This window comes from Opisthocomus hoazin, chromosome 4 (assembly GCF_030867145.1).
Source record: "Opisthocomus hoazin isolate bOpiHoa1 chromosome 4, bOpiHoa1.hap1, whole genome shotgun sequence".
NCBI classification, from domain to species: domain Eukaryota; kingdom Metazoa; phylum Chordata; class Aves; order Opisthocomiformes; family Opisthocomidae; genus Opisthocomus; species Opisthocomus hoazin.
This window is the reverse complement of record NC_134417.1, coordinates 82,656,025-82,674,193: the sequence shown is the minus strand read 5'-3', so window position 1 is coordinate 82,674,193 and position 18,169 is coordinate 82,656,025. Positions and strand designations below refer to the sequence as shown.

The 18,169-nt window shown below is 40.9% G+C and overlaps 1 protein-coding gene across 7 annotated transcripts in view; it reads right to left on the bottom strand.

Annotated features, from left to right (window-relative positions):
* LARP4B (La ribonucleoprotein 4B) overlaps window positions 1-18,169 on the bottom strand; it is a 58,143-nt gene that overhangs the window by 17,556 nt on the left and 22,418 nt on the right. For 2 of the 7 annotated variants that reach the window (XM_075419728.1, XM_075419729.1), the window contains exons 1-6: window positions 7,888-11,309; window positions 5,853-6,000; window positions 5,508-5,669; window positions 3,245-3,326; window positions 2,238-2,374; window positions 1,551-1,654 (exon numbers count right to left, since the gene is read on the bottom strand). In XM_075419728.1, the coding sequence (XP_075275843.1) occupies window positions 1,551-1,654; window positions 2,238-2,374; window positions 3,245-3,326; window positions 5,508-5,669; window positions 5,853-6,000; window positions 7,888-11,265 (4,011 nt within the window). In that variant the 5' untranslated portion in view covers window positions 11,266-11,309. Of the gene's footprint in view, window positions 1-1,550; window positions 1,655-2,237; window positions 2,375-3,244; window positions 3,327-5,507; window positions 5,670-5,852; window positions 6,001-6,579; window positions 7,523-7,887; window positions 11,310-18,169 lie in introns of those variants that run through there. The other 5 variants (XM_075419732.1, XM_075419730.1, XM_075419733.1 and 2 more) reach the window with 4 other exon arrangements.

Sequence of the window (18,169 nt, the reverse complement as noted above, 5' to 3'; positions counted from 1 at the left end):
TTCAAACCACCTCTTTTGAAAATACAGACTCCTCAGAACTTTGTTGTTGTTAAGCACTCAAGAGCTCCAGTGCTAACACAGCCAACCTGACAAATTGATGACCACAAAAAAACCCCCTGTAAGATTAAGAGCTAGGCAGTCTTTGAAAGGTTATGTTTAATTTAGAAAGCTAAAAGCATTTGATATTTTAAAGCCATGTACATAGCATATCTAACTTCTCCCCAATTCCTTTTAACATCTTATTTCATGCTCCTGTTTATTAAGGACACTTACTTCCGTATTGTAAGTTTTTAATCTGCAGTACTTTTTATTTTGTATGAAGATTATCAAGAGCAGCACCTCTTTCAGAGTCTTTATTCTTCCTTGTAAAATTAGAAGGGAAATTAATATATCTCCCCATCATCAAGAATCTGCGCCTTCTCCTCCTTTTTTGAAAATTCAAGATAGTTTAATCTACAGTCCAATCATTTTTTCCTGGTCTTTCCATTAGTCATAGTCCCAGCTACAGACTTGCACTGAATATCTTTCGAAGAATCAAGTTCTCCACTCTCGCACTCGTTCCACAAGCCACCAGAGATCCTTAGCAACTTGCTGACACCTCTACCCTCAGCACTATGGAAACATATGCAAAGCTTTCCACTCTAAGACTTACCTTCCCTCATCTTTGTTATTTATTTATGTTCAGGCATTGAAATAGGCTGCCCAGGGAGGTGGCTGAATCACCATTCCTTAGGCGTTTAAAAAAGGTGTAGATGTGGCACTTCAGGATACGGTTTAGTAGGAATAGTGGTGTTGGGTGGATGGTTGGACTCGATCTTAGAGGTATTTTCCAACCTATGATTCTATGATTATCCAAGGAGCTGAGCTCTAAGGGCATATGGATAAGCCAGAGTCCAAGAAAATTATGGTATCTCTACCAAACACTGCAATGTCAGTTTTTCAGCCCTCTGTAGAGTTACAGGGCTGACGAAACTGGGGCTGTTCAGTCTGGAGAAGAGGAGGCTGAGGGGAGACCTTATTACTCTCTACAGCTACCTGAAAGGAGGTTGTAGTGAGGCAGGCGTTGGTCTCCTCTCCCAGGTAACTAGCAATAGGACAAGAGGGAATGGTCTCAAGTTGCATCAGGGGAGGTCTAAATTGGATATTAGGAAAAATTTCTTTACTGAAAGAGTGGCTGGGCATTTGACCACGCTGCCCAGGGAGGTGGTGGAGTCACCGTCCCTGGAGGTGTTCAAAAAACAGGTAGATATGGGACTTTAGGACATGGTTTAGCAGGCATGGTGGTGTTGGGTTGACAGTTGGACTTGATGATGTTAGAGGTCTTTTCCAACCTTAATGATTCTATACAGGTTTCACCACAGTCTTCCTATGAGCATCATGCTTCTAACAAATATATTTATTATCCAAACACACACAATACACTAAGGTTTAGAAACATTGTTACAAAATAATTAACAATGTAGTAAGAAATGGAATACGCTTCTTGAAATCTGGAAGAAACCTAACTTCGAAAGGGAAAAGCATTGTTTACTAAACAATTAAACACTTACTTCAATGGGGGTAGATTCAGGTACTTCACGTAAAATCACAATACAGCGATTCTGATTTGGCCTAACTTTTTCTCCCTTCTCATCCACTTGGACTAAAGGCAACGCTAAGAGAGAAAAGATAAAAATGAATTTTAACTGTCAGCAACCATAATAGCTTTTCACACCAAAAGATGTTAGGGACACCCTTTACAATGCAAAGATTATGTTAAACTTCAAATATTTTTGAACATTAAGAAACAAACAGAAGACAACTAAGGATACTTTCAGACGTACGAAACTGAGTAGACATATTCCTTAAAACCTCCACACTCTTCCTACTCTTCCAGCCTAAGAAATCCCAATTCACTAACTTTTTCTTGTAAGACACACGTGAAGTCATGTTGTTCTTTAATTCTTACCTTAGTAGTAATGTCTAGTAGCCTTTTGTGAGAATTCAAACTCACATGATTCTCATTTACACAGATCATTACTCTATATCTCAAATGTGAAGTAGCTTTGACAAAACTGCAACCCTATAATTGTAATGGTCTAAACTGGAAGCTGCTTGCTCTATTTAACAGTTCACAGAAAAAGGATGGCATTTTATTGTGATGCACAACAAAAAAAAGAAGGGAGATTGAAAATCCAGATTAATAGTCCAACAGCAGTAACCAAAATGCTTTCTAGTATTGAGGGATTTTTACTTACATCTCAGCACTTCAACAATCAAATCCATATCAGTACTGAGTTTCTTGACATGATCAAGGTTTGCTACTGTCATTATTGGCACATACTGATCACTGTCCATCTGCGATATAAGGTACATGTCACTGGCAAGATTTTCTCTGATGGAAAAAAAATTGGGGGGGAAAAGTCACAGACGTAATTTTTGCCAATACACTCGACACAGAACAGTAGAAAGCAGATTCCTACCCTAAATTTTGTTGTAAGCATTTTCACCAACTCCCCAGTTCATTCACCTATTATATTTCACTTCCTAGAAACCATGAAATTGTCTTTCTTCGTGTAACAGTATTGGCATATTCCTGTTCAGCCAGCATATTGCCCCAACAAACATGTAATATTGTTAGGAGTTTATTACTTCAAATGACCACTGACTGTAACTGGTTATGCAGTATGTAGATGAAGGATTGTTCTACACTAAGACAACATGCGTTTAGGATGTTTTTATCTAGACACAAGAATCAAGAACAATTAAGTACCAGTAAACTGCATTGATGATCTTGCATTGCTCTGTACTGGAATGTGTGTGATTCAGAGCCCTTAATTCTTTTTAAAATTGATCCTTAACTTAAACTATCAAGGGATCTATGGATGCACACACAAAAATTCTACTTTGTATCAATACAAATTTAAAAATTATTAGCTTAAACAAAGCTTACCAAATGGCTTAAGCTACCTAGTTTTAATTTGCAAAAAACCACTAAAAGTCATAAAAATTAACCGTATCTGTAATTGCTTGTAACTACTCTCACTTCAAAACAATATATTCACTAGGTCGTGTTTTCGGCCCAGAAGTTTCATGTAAGCTTTAAGAGGTACATCAATACTATACTCTGGAATTTGTGTGTTACTTTCCCCAGATTCTCATCCTCTCCACTCGTTTTTAAGTGACAAGCGTGAAGTATATCAACACATGTCTCAAGTTAGATACTGGATCTTGTTAGTTACCCTTCAGTTATATATATACATACCTAGATAAGCAGAATTCCAGTGTTTTTTTCAGTAATTCTCTTAAGTCTTCCTGACCTTCTGGCTGCAACTGTTCATTTCCACCTAATAATTAAAATTCTAGTTTAAATTTTGAAGTTCAAAATTTAGTTCTGCTAAATTACACAACAGATATTTTATTCAAGCCATCATACCTGTTACTGGCTATGTAACTGGTAACAAATTTTCAAATTCAGTAAGTGTTCACTGTATATTTGTTCACCACCCACCAATATCGCACAGGAAAAGTTTTTAAGACAAAAGAAAAACCATATCTGACTTCACAATACAAATTCTCCAAATACACAAAAACTGGAAGCAGTTTTAGAATAGCAGCTACAAACACATCTCAAAGTAAATACTGAACTGAGTGAGCTCATATATCTGTCTTCCAGTCTTGGGAAACTAACCAATTTCAAGTTGACTAAACCCTGACTAATGCAGCTGACTACAGCTAGCAAGCAGTGTAATGGAGGCACTTTGTACTTCTGGCCTCCCTCTAAATTTCCAACACGCTAATTCAGCAAACACAGTTTCAGAAAAGTAATCATGAAATATCATCAGATATTGAATAACACATGTATGATCAATTAACAATCTCTTGGTTAAGAACAAGAAATTATTTTTTGTCTTATACCTGGAAGTTTCAAAAATCATCACGTGAAAACACTAGTTTCACATTTATTTTAGTTTACACCCAATATTCTAGAGCCAGTTGAGGGTAAACCAATTGTGTCAGTGGGAGAACTATTTAAAGATCAGAAGTTGAATGTAGCTTTTATAGATTTACAAAACATTTAGTAACATGTTACATAAAAGTAAATTAGTTTTTTTAAGAGTATTTCACACCAACTATTACCCTCTATACCCTTCCCTTCTTCAGTAACTTTCATCCTTTTCTTCAGCTCTCCTTAACCTTTCTTCTTCCTAAAGCAACTTCTAATTTCCTCCCACTGTTTTGTCCTTCATGTATTCTATTCTGATGTAGATAAGGCCACACCTGAGAAACACACATATCATGTACTAACCACAATTTCCCTTCTCCACCTCCTCTTTGTCCCTTGCCCAAAACCTAGCAAAGACCAAAATTACACGCATTTTTAAAAACAATAATTAAAAAAATAAAAACAATATTTCAGAGTTGGGACCCCCTACGTCACTATTCATCAAGAGGAATAGGTCTGACCTGCTGTCCAGCTGCTTCACACCACTATTTGACTCCTGTTAAACATTAACTATTTTGGGCACATAAAGGACATGCTAACAAGTTCTAACGCACTGAGGAATGCTGTCCTCTTCCAGAGTGCTAGACACTATTAACACCATTTTCTATTTACCTGTTAGTTATTATTTGTTATTCCCCAGTAGTACCCTTAAGTAGAAGAGTCAGAGAACTTTCAGTTTTCAAGACAAGCAAGGATGATGCCACAACTGTGTGAATTCAGTTGTCGTTATTCCCAACTATTATGGATGCTATAGTGGTCATTTTAAACACGTTACAAAATTAGCTAAGCACCATGAACAGGGAGCAGACCTCTCATGAATCTCCAGCAACACCCAGCACAAATTCCTTTTTCCCATGCCTCATCTCACTTCATGTAGTAATCCTACATGCATCTGGCAGACCTCCTGTCCCTTTCTGTGAAATAAAAGCACAGCTGAAACTCTATGCCAGTTTCCAGAAGTTTCTAACACATGCCATCTGGTATAGACTACAGCTACTAACAGTTGCACTGAAAAATATCATGAAAGTTCATTAAAAAAAGAATGCAAAGAAATTACACTAAATTGTTGCTTATTTTAGCATTTTAAGTACAAGACCAATCTTTCAACACATTAACATTACTACTTGAGACACAAATGGTACGTGAATTTCACTTCAGTACCTGACCCAACTAGAAACACGCAGCTTAGGCAGGGTTCTAAATATAAACATCTACACTAGGGACTCGCATTCAGAATAACACTTCAAAAACCAATACTCCATTATATCCAGAACTCCTGATGGATTCTGTGCAGTATCTCATAAGGCCTATACTCAAACAGGAGGAGACTGGTTTCCAAGCATGTCTAAGCTCAAGCACAGAAAAGACAGTCTGCTTACAGAATGCATACACTGAACAACAGAAACAGTGTAGCTTTTGGGGCTTTTTCTTTGTTGTTTGACATTTTAATGGGTGCTCACTGTTCCAACTCAGTATGTTTTCTGTTTTCAAACGAAGCCCAAGCAAATATCAGTTTTCTTACCTATCTGGGTGGTTTCATGCATAGACTCATACTCAGAATGGTCAAGAGCCAAAGGGTTCATATCTGTCTGGTCTGACACCGAAACAGCTGGTGACGGCTCCTGCAGCTCAGTCAGCACTGCACTCTGATGCTTTTTGTCACCATCACCACTGGCATCCAGTCCTGCAGCAGAGATCACAAACACACTCAAAAAGCATTCCTTCTAAACACAGTAATATCATAGTTAAAACTTAATCTGAAGTGAAGTTGCTTATTTACATTTATTTTTTTAACATGAAATGAAAACTAAGTTCTGCACTGAGTATCACCTTTGGTTGAGTAACAGATAGAAACTCTTACTCATACCTTCTTTACAAGAATCTGGAGGTTGGTCAGGTATTTCTTCCCACGTCTTGCTCACGCTACCATCAGTGGCACCACTTGCTTCCAAGTGTAACATATGATTTCCCCACACCTTTGCATTAGGATTTAACTCAGAAACCTTGGTCGACTCCTACAAAAAGAAACGTGATTATGCACTTTGTGGATGCACAGCATGCATCTGTGTGTGTCCATGTACAGCTTCAACTAACAGGACCAGACGTACAACTCAAGATTGTGTTGTCAAGTTTTTTTCCAAATCTGAATATATTAAGTGAATTGCCACCCCACAATTGTTTCAGGTACAAAAATGACTGAGTTTCACAGCACAGAATTCATTTGCCTGATTGAGAATCACCAGAAAAGGCTAGACAAGCAGAGCAAACTACAATAAACATTTCATTCTTCGCCTCCGACAGACTGACTCAACCTGTACTTGCCCCAGACTTGAGGCAGTTCTCTAACATGTGTTAACTCAATGTTGACTTGCTTGTTATTGTATCTGTTTCTGCGAAATAAAAAAAATAACACACAAAAACACAGGAGTTTTTTTCTGGCCTTAGATGAACATGTAACAGTTCTAAGGAAGCATTATGGAATACCGAAAGCAACGAGATGTGCATGACAACTTGTGTCATTACACCAAAAGGAAAAACAGAGCATTAACAAAACGTCAGGTTAGTTTTCCCCCAGGCAGTACAAAAAGAATTACCAGATCCAGTTAAATCATCTTAGACCCATCTCCTTTAACCTGGATTGGAAATAGACACATTAATGGTCACACATAATTATATATAACAATTATACAAATGGTTATATTCGTGCTTCAGAGATTGTTCTCTGCAGTGCCAACATCTACAACACTTGTTTGATAGTAACATGAGACAGTTTTCTCTTGTTTTGCTGATGCTTGAGCAAAACGCATTAAGTTATTCCATACCCAGAATATCTCTGGTATGTTTTAATATGATGATTATACTGGGAAAGAGTATTGCTCATACTAAAAAAGATTATTAAAATTCGTTAATTTAAGGATGCTAGAAATCATTACAGAGTTTAAGACAGGCACTTCAAAACTCCATGAAGCTTTAATTATTCTGAAAGTCATGTACTCAGATAGTCATTATCATAGTGCATAGAAAACACATCCAGAAGGTAAAAAGATGTAAGGAATCTCAACTTAAAGACACTGACCAAATAACAGGGAAAAGACTTATAAAAAGTGGAAGTGTTTGACATAAGTACTTGAATAGTAAGGACTCAGAAACGACAGCAAGTTCCATCAGTTTCCTTTTTTAATGCAAAGAGTTCCCCCAGGAGATAGTAAACTTAGTCTCTTGTACAACCCACTGCCAGCACCGCAACTGCTTGTCAAGGTCAGAGCAGCCGTGGCAATGCAGCCAGTGTGGAGGGCAATACTAAGCACTGGCTCTGCTCGCCGGGGAAGGAAGAGGAGCAGCAGCTGCCACAGGTCAGCTTGGTTTCTCTCTTACCCCAGCTAGCCAAGATCCAGTCTAGCTCTTTCCCCACGCTTCTCCTGCAGCCACTCCTTTCTACAGCACTTCAGAAGATCATCTCCGGAAGGGAGCAAAAGGTTTCCTAATTGCTACCAAGCAAGAACTTTCAGATTTCAGGAAATCCATAAACATTTCTTCCTATACGAAGGTAAAGAGGACTATTAAGTCTGTAGACTGTTCCCCTTCCACATACCGAAGTATCCATCTTGAGTTCATCTGGAATTGAGAATCTGCAATCAAGATACTTTGCCCAGTGTTTAAACTTCCACACAAGGTAAACAGAACCACAAAGAAAAAAAGTATCAATATTCAGCAACATTTTGAACTACTACATTCTATATAGTATTTAGTTTTGCAAAGGAAAGAGCGAGTGGTCAGCTTCAGGACAAAATAACATCTGATATATTTAACTATCTAATGTAAACACAGTTTGACTTGGCTTACTCCAACTCCTAGCTTCAGCTTTAAGCTTTAACATTAAGTCACTTCTGCAGAATACTTACAAATTCATCTTGATCTTGCCATCCCCAAGTACCACCATTTTCTGGTGCTAGCAGCTGATACGGGTATCTTCCCACCGCATACGAAGCGCCTGTTAAATCTTCAGGTTCATTCTGGAAGTTGTCACTAACTATACATAGTCTGTCATTCTTCACAGTACTGTTAGAAATTGTATTATTCCATAAAAAGCCCATCAGATATTCACTATTACCAGCAGTAACAGTGTCAGAAAACAGCTGATTTGACCCATCAGTACTGCCCGTCTGGAGACTGATGAAATGTGACCATATTTCAACTTGGGGATTTTGTCTGTCCAGTTCACAGGCGTGCTCTCGGTCACTCGATGTGTCTTCCATCAGATCTAATACACACTGCTCCCTGCCTCGCTGAACTCCAGCAGCACCAGGAGAGGCACTGTGTATTTCATAGGAAGGAGTAGCAGCGTATTTGTCTATCTGCTCCGGGTCAACAAAAACTCCAAGCGCTTTGTTTGAGAAAACCTTGTGATCTGACTGCATTTGTTCCCAACTTGTGGTCAAGTCATTAATTTCAGTGTTTAATACGTAACTGGTGTTTTTCAGTTCAGTAGTCTTGGCCTCCAACTGCTTTAAATCGCCCGTGGTAAAAGCTTCTAGATTGCCAGTTGACATAGTAAACCCAGTGAGGCTCTCCTCCTTTGAGTGAATACTGACACACTGCTTTACTTCACCATCCTGAAGGTTACATTCATCTACGTCACACACACTTTTTTCTAACGCTACTTCAGTAAAATGCCCAACAGAAACTTGTGTGTTGCTGACCTCTGGCTCTGGACTTGCACAGTGACACCACTCAGGCTCTTCCACTGGCTTATCACACATTTGAGAATATGAATTCTGACACAATGAAGGTAAACAATTATGGACTTTATGTAAGAGATTACTGGCATCTCCCAGATTTTTAGTGTCATCTATCAATTTTACACTCTTGTACACACAACTGGCCAAAACTACAGGTACAGTGGAGTCAGAGTAAGTATTCTGATTGTAAGTCAAGCCTTTATTGCTATTTAAGATGTTTTTATCATGATCAACAATGTTAGCATCCAAATTCTCTTTTGCATTTTCTGCCTTGTTATCAAATGTCTTGTTTACATGAACTGCAAAGTTTGTCTGGCTTACAGATTCCACTACATCCCCAGCTCTTTTGGCTGAGACAGTCCCCACATCCCATTGATTTTCCACCACATGGAAGGAAAATACATCCTGATGCTCTCGTCTATAGTTCGTGTCCATTTTGTTCATATCTTCATGTTCCACAGACACAGAAGAGACACTGTTTTTGTTATCTAAATTTGAATATTTGCATACTTCACCTTCATTCCCTGATGACTCTTGTGGTATCTGAGGTTCTAGGCTGCTTTCCTTTAGGAACATTTCATTTGTGTTTGCGTTCTGTAGTTCATGAGATGTCAGAGTGCCATCACTTACCCATGATCGAGTTCTGCTCAAGCTATCAGCTTCCTCAAGCATGTCACCCTTTAGCTCAATGATACTCACACAGACACCTTCCTCCATGCCATTATGGTTTGCAACTTCATTTGATGTCTTGTTTTCAGTGCAGTTTTGAGTTTGAAAATCAGAACTTTCTTCCAAGTTTTCAGTCTTCAAAGCTTCACAGCTATGCAAAACTGTACCTGTGCATTTATCTTTCAAGCATTCCTCCAAAACGCTGTGTTGTTCACTAGAGTGAGGTGCAAATGTTTGGCTGTCACCAAATGTTCTTTGAAATGTTTTCTTTTCCACGCTTGAGTTTACTTCACTTCCCAGCTTCAGGAAGTAGCCTTCTTCAGCAAGTTTTTCTGCATGCGGACTCAAAAAAGAATCATTGTCCACTTCATGTAACTCTGATAATCTGAAGTTGCCCCTCATGTTCTCTGCCACCTGTTTAGTATTTATTTCCCTTAAAACACTTAAGGGATGACTCCTTAAACCTAATGGTACAATCTTAGAATCATGACTTCCCTCAATTTTTCCTGAATTACATACTCCAGTGTTTAACAATAAACTGGAAACACAATCACTGTGTTTCTGGTTTTCTGAATTAGGGCTGTATTGGTCCTCTTCAGTAACATCCACAAATTTTACTGTATCACAAGCTCTATGGAGCGATTCATTACAACTGACAGCATTATCTATGACATATATCTCCTCTTGTCGATTCTCAGGGACCACTTCACCATATACTTTTGCTTTTAAGCCATTTGTTACTGTATTATCAGTATTTAACCTATGCACCTGACACCTGTTAGCCAGTAACCTCTCACAAGATGGGATGTGTATGCTACTACATGCCTTTGTTTCCTTTTTCTGCATGTTTGACCTATCCTCTCTCTTTAACAGTTCTTTCTGTGAATTAAACTCGGCTTCCACTTGTGCCGATTGCTGCATTGGAAATTCCTTCCCTGTGTCTAGAGGTCTTGCCATGCTGCACATTCCTTCATCAGTAACAGCTGAGTTATCTATGTCTGCTGCAATCTCTTCATGCACAGTAGCTGGAACCTCTTCATCCCCTTTCAGATCTTCAGCATCTACAACACAAATACTGTAAAACTCCCTATCTTTTGTATTTTGTCTGTTGTCTACATCACGATAGAGAGATGTCTCTGACATTTTCCTATGTGAACTTGAAACTTTTTGTAGGCTGTCACTCTCGCTGTCTTCAATCTTTACTGTTATTTCATTCTGCCTTGAACGGTCACATGTAACTGCATAATTGTCCAGAAAGTTTCTATTTAAGGAAATTTCACCCTGTAAGCCTTTGTCTAGGATCTCTGGTACATGTGAAGTAGAAATACAATCAAACAGGCAATGCTCTTTTGCGGCTACATTTTCATTTTTAATATTACTATTAATATTCTCTGTACTGTTCATGTGCTGACCATTACTATTAGATTTTTTAGGTACTCTTTTTCTAATAACCTTATCTTTCTTTTCTCCACTTTTCTGCAGATTTCCATATGTACCAGAGACCTTCAAGATGTGACTAAAGGAATTAAAGAGGCTAAAAGATCTGTCATACGCTCTCCTGGAGATCTCCTGGGGCATATTCTCCATGCTTTGGTATGACGGATATATTGCTTTTCTATCCCAGAACCCAGATTTGGAATTTGACACTGCACAATCATCACTACGAATACGCTCAATGCCGACTATCACAGCTGCCCCATTAATTGTCCTTCCCACTGTATGCAGATCCTGGCTTTCCACAGTTCCTAAAATTGAAGATAAAGTTTTACTTATCCTTGATTCTGGTGCTTCCTCTTCCACAGATTTTTGTAACAAGCCGGTTTTCTCCTCATTCGTACTGTTACTCAATTCTTTACTGAAGCAGCAGCCCATGTTTAATACGCCGTGTCAGAGGAGTCTTCTCATTGCAAATCACCTTCCTCTATGCACTAAACTAACTTTCTACTGCTAGGGGGGAGACAAGCCAACACCCAGCTGCCAAAAATAGCACACTAAAACCATGCAGGGGTTCATATGTCATTGCCACTCAAAATCCAAATCCCAGTTGCTGAGCAATGTTTTAGTATTTCATCATATGCCCTGTAATATTCAAGCCAAATAATTCTCCTAATGAGATTACAGTCTGTTTACATGTATTACCAAGTCTTATGAACTTCCATTGTTTAATTTCCTGAAGAGTTTCCTTCATCCGAATCATTAAAATATTTAAATGACATCTTTCACAATGTCCATGTGTGTCAGAAAAATGCTTGCCTTCATATTTAACACAACTCCCACTTTCTACTCAAAGATAAATGCAGTCTGGCTTCACATGTTTAAATCTGATCTGAAGACTAAACTAGTGGAAACTATTAGATCAAACACCATTTTAGACCAATTTCTCCTTCTCCTCCCTTCCCCCAGAGCCGAACCTATACTAAGATTACTTCTTTAGGAAAAACATGCTAAAGATAGGTAAGACCTCATGTAGTCCATTGAACAGTCATTGTACATTATCAGAAGCTAATTCTGTTCCAAGCCTTTTTTTAAATTTGTTATCTGCATGAAAAAAAGCATACAGAGTCCCTCAGTGACTTACAGCACTGGAAGGGGCCTCACGATCATCTAGCCATCTCATGGTACTGTGGCAGGATTGATTATACTGAACCTCAAAAAAATGTGTATATTCTTTTATCAAAAAACTGACAGATTTAAAAGGTAGTTTAACTAAATGCTCTTCTTCCAAAAATCTCTCCCCAGAGTAAGTTTTCTTTGTTGTATGTAAACAGACTTCTTTCTGACTTCATGACAGCAAAGAACAGCTTTCTACATGTATATTTACATATTGGAACACTTCTACTACTGTAAGTCCCTTTACTTGCTAAAAAAGTGGTTCTGTTTCTTCAAAAACAAAAACCCAGTAAAAGCTGGAAGTACCCAGCAATCTTCTCTGCTCTAAAGTTGTTCTTATTTGCCTTTACATAACTGCACATCACTCAGACCTCCCCTCAAACCCACTGCAAATTTGGACCCCCTCCCTCAGAGGCTGCAGACTGTACCACACTACAGCACCACTCTACACTGTTACTTAAAAGATTCTGAAAACACAGATGAAAGTAAGACAAGACAGACCCTTGAACTCTATTTCAAATGTTTTCAGCTGTACATTGAATTGAGTGCTATTTTTCAAATGGTTGTGCACCTTATGGCAAGTTTAATCAAGAGGTACTTGAACCAGAGTTTCAAGTTAGCCTGGCAGTTTGCCTTCACTGTATTCATATAGCAGCATACAGGGGTACTAAGACTGATTAAAGCAGTTGCCTTTCAACTAACTAGTAAGAGATCTATTTTAATTTCTACTGTAAACTATACTTGCAGGGTAAAGGCTGCTTAACACAGAGATCCATGCTATAATATTTCACTATCATTAGGGGTTTTTTTTCATGACAGTCATTGTGACTTCTTTACAGTTGCACTTTCATGGCAAGTCACACAGCCTACACAAGGCTTAAGACACAATTCAGTCTTATTTATGTTGTCTACATGGTCCTCTTCACCACCACAGTGCAAGATTCCTGCTTTGTTTTCAAAATTCCAAGGAGAAAAAACCAAACTCTTTACCAGAGAAGCCCCTAGTCACTTTTTCCTTTCAATCTCCTTCACTTCTTTAAAACAGAAAAATCTACTACTATCTTCTTCTTTTACTCATATCTAGCTGGTAAACTAAGTTCACATCTGTTTAGAGTAATGGACTAAAAAAGAAGCAAGCATTTTTTGTTCCTGTTGTCACCTGAGGATTGAGAAAATAATGATGCTGCTCTGAACCACAGTAAGCAGAACCAGGCTGGATTAAAATCAGGTAGAAATGAATACTAAAAAAAGCAGCTCTTGCTATCCCAAACTGCCCATAATCTTATGATAATAACTTGCAAGTACAAGGTAGTACTGAGCAACTGCACAAGCACTCTAGAAATTCCAATGTTTCACTTTAGCCTGCACTGCAGTCACTATGAAGCACTCCCGCAGTAACAGTACTACTACTGCTCACATTTGGCAGCATAAAAAGGACTACAGGTGAATCTCTATTCCTTATTCTGTTCTCCTCTCTGAAGCTTTTGCAAGGTATTTGAATATTTATTTTGAGTCAGTTCTTATCCTGCTTCTCTTTATAAATATTTCGTGCAACACAAAAAAGTGCAAAGCTGTTAATATAGCTGCCAATGCAGCTTTTTCTCCCCAGACAAGTATTCTGCCCGTAGGACAAATAAATCACAACAAAAGTGTGCTTTAGGTTTTCAAACACCAGTTACCATATATTTAAATACCATATAAATTTAAATGCCATAGGCAGACTCAGATTTGTATATGTGAAAGAACCATACTGGCTAACTTTCAAGGGAAGCCTCCTTTTCAGCATTAGTCCTCTGACCATGAAAGACTGCTGAACTGGCTAGGGAATACATCCCCTCCTCAGCAAGTCTGCTTTGAAACTGCAAAGTAAGAAAAGGGAGGGCTATCCTGCCCCCCCAGCTCATCCAACACGTGAAGCCTCAGAGTGCCCGTAGATAACTGGTCTTAAGGATAGGAACTCTGATGCACCATTGCTGCCATCTGCTGCATTTTTTTTAATCCTCCCATGGGTCAAAGTTGTTCAACATTTTTGGATCCAGATTTAAAACTATGCCAAGTCAATCCTCGCTTTAGCATTCCCTGGAAGCAAGTACAGGGAAAGGGGGAGGGAGTTACTTACAATAGTTCTTTTTAAGAATTGCCATGAGCAAACAATTCAACTGTATTAATGTCAGCATAAAGTCACAATAATACTTGCAAAGTTTACAACTATGCAGAAAACTCCCTTATCAGATGAACAGCAAGATTTTTTCCCCTATGTGATCTAACCATTATTAATGACGTGCTTTCTAGAGAGGAACTAAGTGCCATTAAGAGACGGACCAGGGCAAAGTCCACTTTTCCAGTGCCTTAACAAGTTCTTCTGCTATCAACTAATCGGGAGAAAATGGGTGAAGCAGTTCCAGCAAGCAGAAACTTCTTACAGTTTTCCCATACCCTTTTTCTTATGTGCAAAGGCACTTGTTCCTTTGGTTTTACCGAAGAGTTCCAGGGATCCTTTCTATTTTTAAGCACCTATAGTGAACATGAAGTCACATTTATCAATACTGTTTACTGTGGGATCACCATTAAAAACCCCAGCAACATAAATTTAAGCAGAAAATACCACACTATTATTCTACATCACCTGAGGTTAGTTTAAATTCCAAGACTCAGTAAGTCTTGAAAGCCTTCTGGCTAAGCTAAACACCACCACCTGACTTGAAAAGCACTTTTAAATTAACAGAATTTGTGCTCTACCACTTCAGAACCCAGCTCAGCTGGGTGGTGGGTTTTGCTTATTTTGTTTTTTTGTTTTTTTTCCTTTATACATATATATTTCAGGTCTGGTATATCTCTGCTCTACTCAAAGCCTAAACAGGTTTTCCCTCTCTGAAATAAAACTATGAAGCAGCACTTTTATGGCTTCAAGAATTTTTTTCTAAAAAAATATTTTGGTCCTATGTCCTGCACACACCTATGCAAAAAGCAAGAAATCAACATGCTTATTAACAGGAGTATACCTCCCCGTCTACTTTAATTTCTAAATGTACCTATTCCTTGACAAGGAATGAGGGCTTATCCCATATGTAGTCTTACAGACCTAAGTTTTAAAATATAGTCTAGCTTTAAAGTTGCAAGTCAACAGTCCTTACAGCCTTCTGACATCTAACTTCATTTATCTTTTTTCTATAATGAAGTCATGCAATCATAACTACGATTGCCTCGGCTAAGAAAAAAAGGAGGGTAATTGTCATAGGTGATTCCCTTCTGAGGGGAACAGAGGGCCCAATCTGCCCACTGGACCCATCCCACAGGGAAGTCTGCTGCCTCCCTGGGGCCCAGGTTAGGGATGTTGCAAAAACTCCCTGGTCTGGTGCGGCCTTCTGAATATTACTCCCTCTTGGTAATGCAGGTTGGCAGGGACAAGATAGCAGAGAGAAGTCCCAAGGCCATCAAAAGGGACTGCAGGGCACTGGGGCAACTGGTTGAGGGATCAGAAGCACAGGTGGTGTTTTCCTCCATCCCATCAGTGGCAGGGAAGAGCACTGAAAGGGGCAGGAAAACTCACCTGGTTAACAGGTGGCTCAGGGACTGGTGCCATCAGTCAAATTGTGGCTTCTTTGATCATGGGGAGGTGTACACAGCACCAGGCCTGCTGGCAACAGACAGAGTGCAGCTATCTCAAAGGGGGAAAAGGATTCTTGGCCACGGGCTGGTGGGGCTCATTGAGAGCGCTTTAAACTAGGTTCGAAGGGGGAAGGGAACATCGCCCAGCTCACTAGGGATGAGCCCAGGCTTGGAATGCCAGGGTCAGGGGTGAGACTGACAGCCCAGCTCAAGTGTGTCTATACCAATGCACGTAGCATGGGCAATAAACAGGAGGAGCTGGAAGCCATTATACAGCAGGACGGCTATGACTTGGTCACCATCACAGAAACACGGTGGGACAACTCGCATGACTGGCATGCTGTCATGGATGGCTACAGACTCTCTAGAAAAGACAGGCCAACAAGGAGAGGTGGGGGAGTTGCTCTATATGTGAGGGAGCAACTGGAATGCATTGAGCTTTGCCTGGGGGCAGATGAACAAGTTGAGAGCTTGTGGGTTAGAATTAAGGGACAGGCTCATAAGGGTGACATTACTGTGGGTGTGTACTACAGGCCACCTGACCAGGAGGAAGAGGTTGATGAGGCCTTCTACAGGCAGCTGCAAGCAGCCTCACAGTCACAGGCCCTGGTTCTCATGGGGGACTTGAACCACCCTGACATCAGCTGGGAAGACCACACAGCTAGGCAGGTGCAATCCAGGAGGTTCCTGCAGAGCATCAATGATAACTTCCTGATGCAAGTGGTGGAGGAACCAACAAGGAAAGGTGCTCTGCTGGACCTTGTATTAACAAACAAGGCAGGACTGGTGGAGGATGTGAAGGTTGGAGGCAGACTCGGCTGCACTGACCATGAAATGGTCAAGTTCAGGATCCTGCGTGGAGGAAGCAGGGCGATAAGCAGGATCAAAACCTTGGACCTCAGGAGGGATAACTTTGGCCTCTTCAAGGAGCTACTGGGAGGAATCCCGTGGGCCAGGGCTCTCGAAGGCAGGGGGGTCCAAGAGTGCTGGTCGCTCTTTAAACGTCACTTCCTCCATGCTCAGGAGCAATGCATCCCCCTAAGAAATTGAGCAAAGGAGACAGGAGACCTGCATGGTTGAACAAGGAGCTTCTAGCGGACATCAGGTGGAAGAGAAAGGTCCATGGAATGTGGAAAGAGGGACAGGCCACTTGGGAAGAATACAGGAATGTGGTCAGAGCATGCAGGGATGCAACGAGGAAGGCCAAAGCCCACCTGGAATTGAAGCTGGCAAGGGATGTCAAAAACAACAAGAAGGGCTTCTTCAACTACATCAGCAGCAAAAGGAAGGCTAGGGACAACGTGGGGCCGCTGCTGAATGAGGTGGGTGTTCTGGTGACAGAGGATGCAGAGAAGGCAGAGCTACTGAACGCATTCTTTGCTTCAGTCTTCAGTGCCAAGACTGGCCCTCAGGAATCCCAGGCCCCGGAGGTAAGAGAAGAAGCCTACAGAGAGGACGACTTTCCCTTGGTCGAGGAGGACTGCGTGAGGGATCGCTTAAGTGATCTGGATGTCCACAAATCCATGGGCCCCGATGGAATGCACCCGTGAGTGCTGAGGGAGCTGGCGGATGTCATTGCTGAGCCACTCTCCATCATCTTTGAGAGGTCCTGGAGGACAGGAGAGGTGCCCGAGGACTGGAGAAAGGCCAATGTCACTCCAATCTTCAAAAAGGGCAAGAAGGAGGACCCAGGGAACTACAGGCCAGTCAGCCTCACCTCCATCCCAGGAAAGGTGATGGAGCAGCTTATCCTGGAGACCATCAAGCAAGTGGAGGAAAAGAAGGTTATCAGGAGTAGTCAGCATGGATTCACCAAGGGGAAATCATGCCTGACCAATCTGATAGCTTTCTACGATGGCATGACTGGCTGGGTAGATGAGGGGAGAGCCGTGGATGTTGTCTACCTTGACTTCAGCAAGGCTTTCGACACGGTCTCCCATAACCTCCTCCTAGGGAAGTTCAGGAAGTTATGGGCTTGATGAGTGGTCGGTGAAGGGGATTGAGAACTGGCTGAACGGCAGAACTCAGAGGGTTGTCATCAGCGGCGCTGAGTCTAGTTGGAGGCTGGTAACAAGTGGTGTCCCCCAGGGGTCAGTACTGGGCCCAGTCTTGTTTAACTTCTTCATCAACGACCTGGATGAAGAGTTAGAATGTACCCTCAGCAAGTTTGCTGACGACACCAAACTGGGAGGTGTGGTAGATACACCAGAAGGCTGTGCTACCATTCAGCATGACCTGGATAGGCTGGAAAGCTGGGCAGAGAGGAACCTGATGAGGTTCAACAAAGGCAAATGCAGGGTCCTGCACCTGGGGAGGAACAACCTCATGCACCAGTACAGGCTTGGGGTGGACCTGCTGGAGAGCAGCTCTGCGGAGAGGGACCTGGGTGTCCTGGTGGACGACAGGTTAACCATGAGCCAGCAGTGTGCCCTGGCTGTCAAGAAAGCCAATGGGATCCTGGGGTGCATCAAGAAGAGTGTGGCCAGCAGGAGGAGGGAGGTTCTCCTTCCCCTCTACACTGCCCTAGTGAGGCCTCATCTAGAGTACTGTGTCCAGT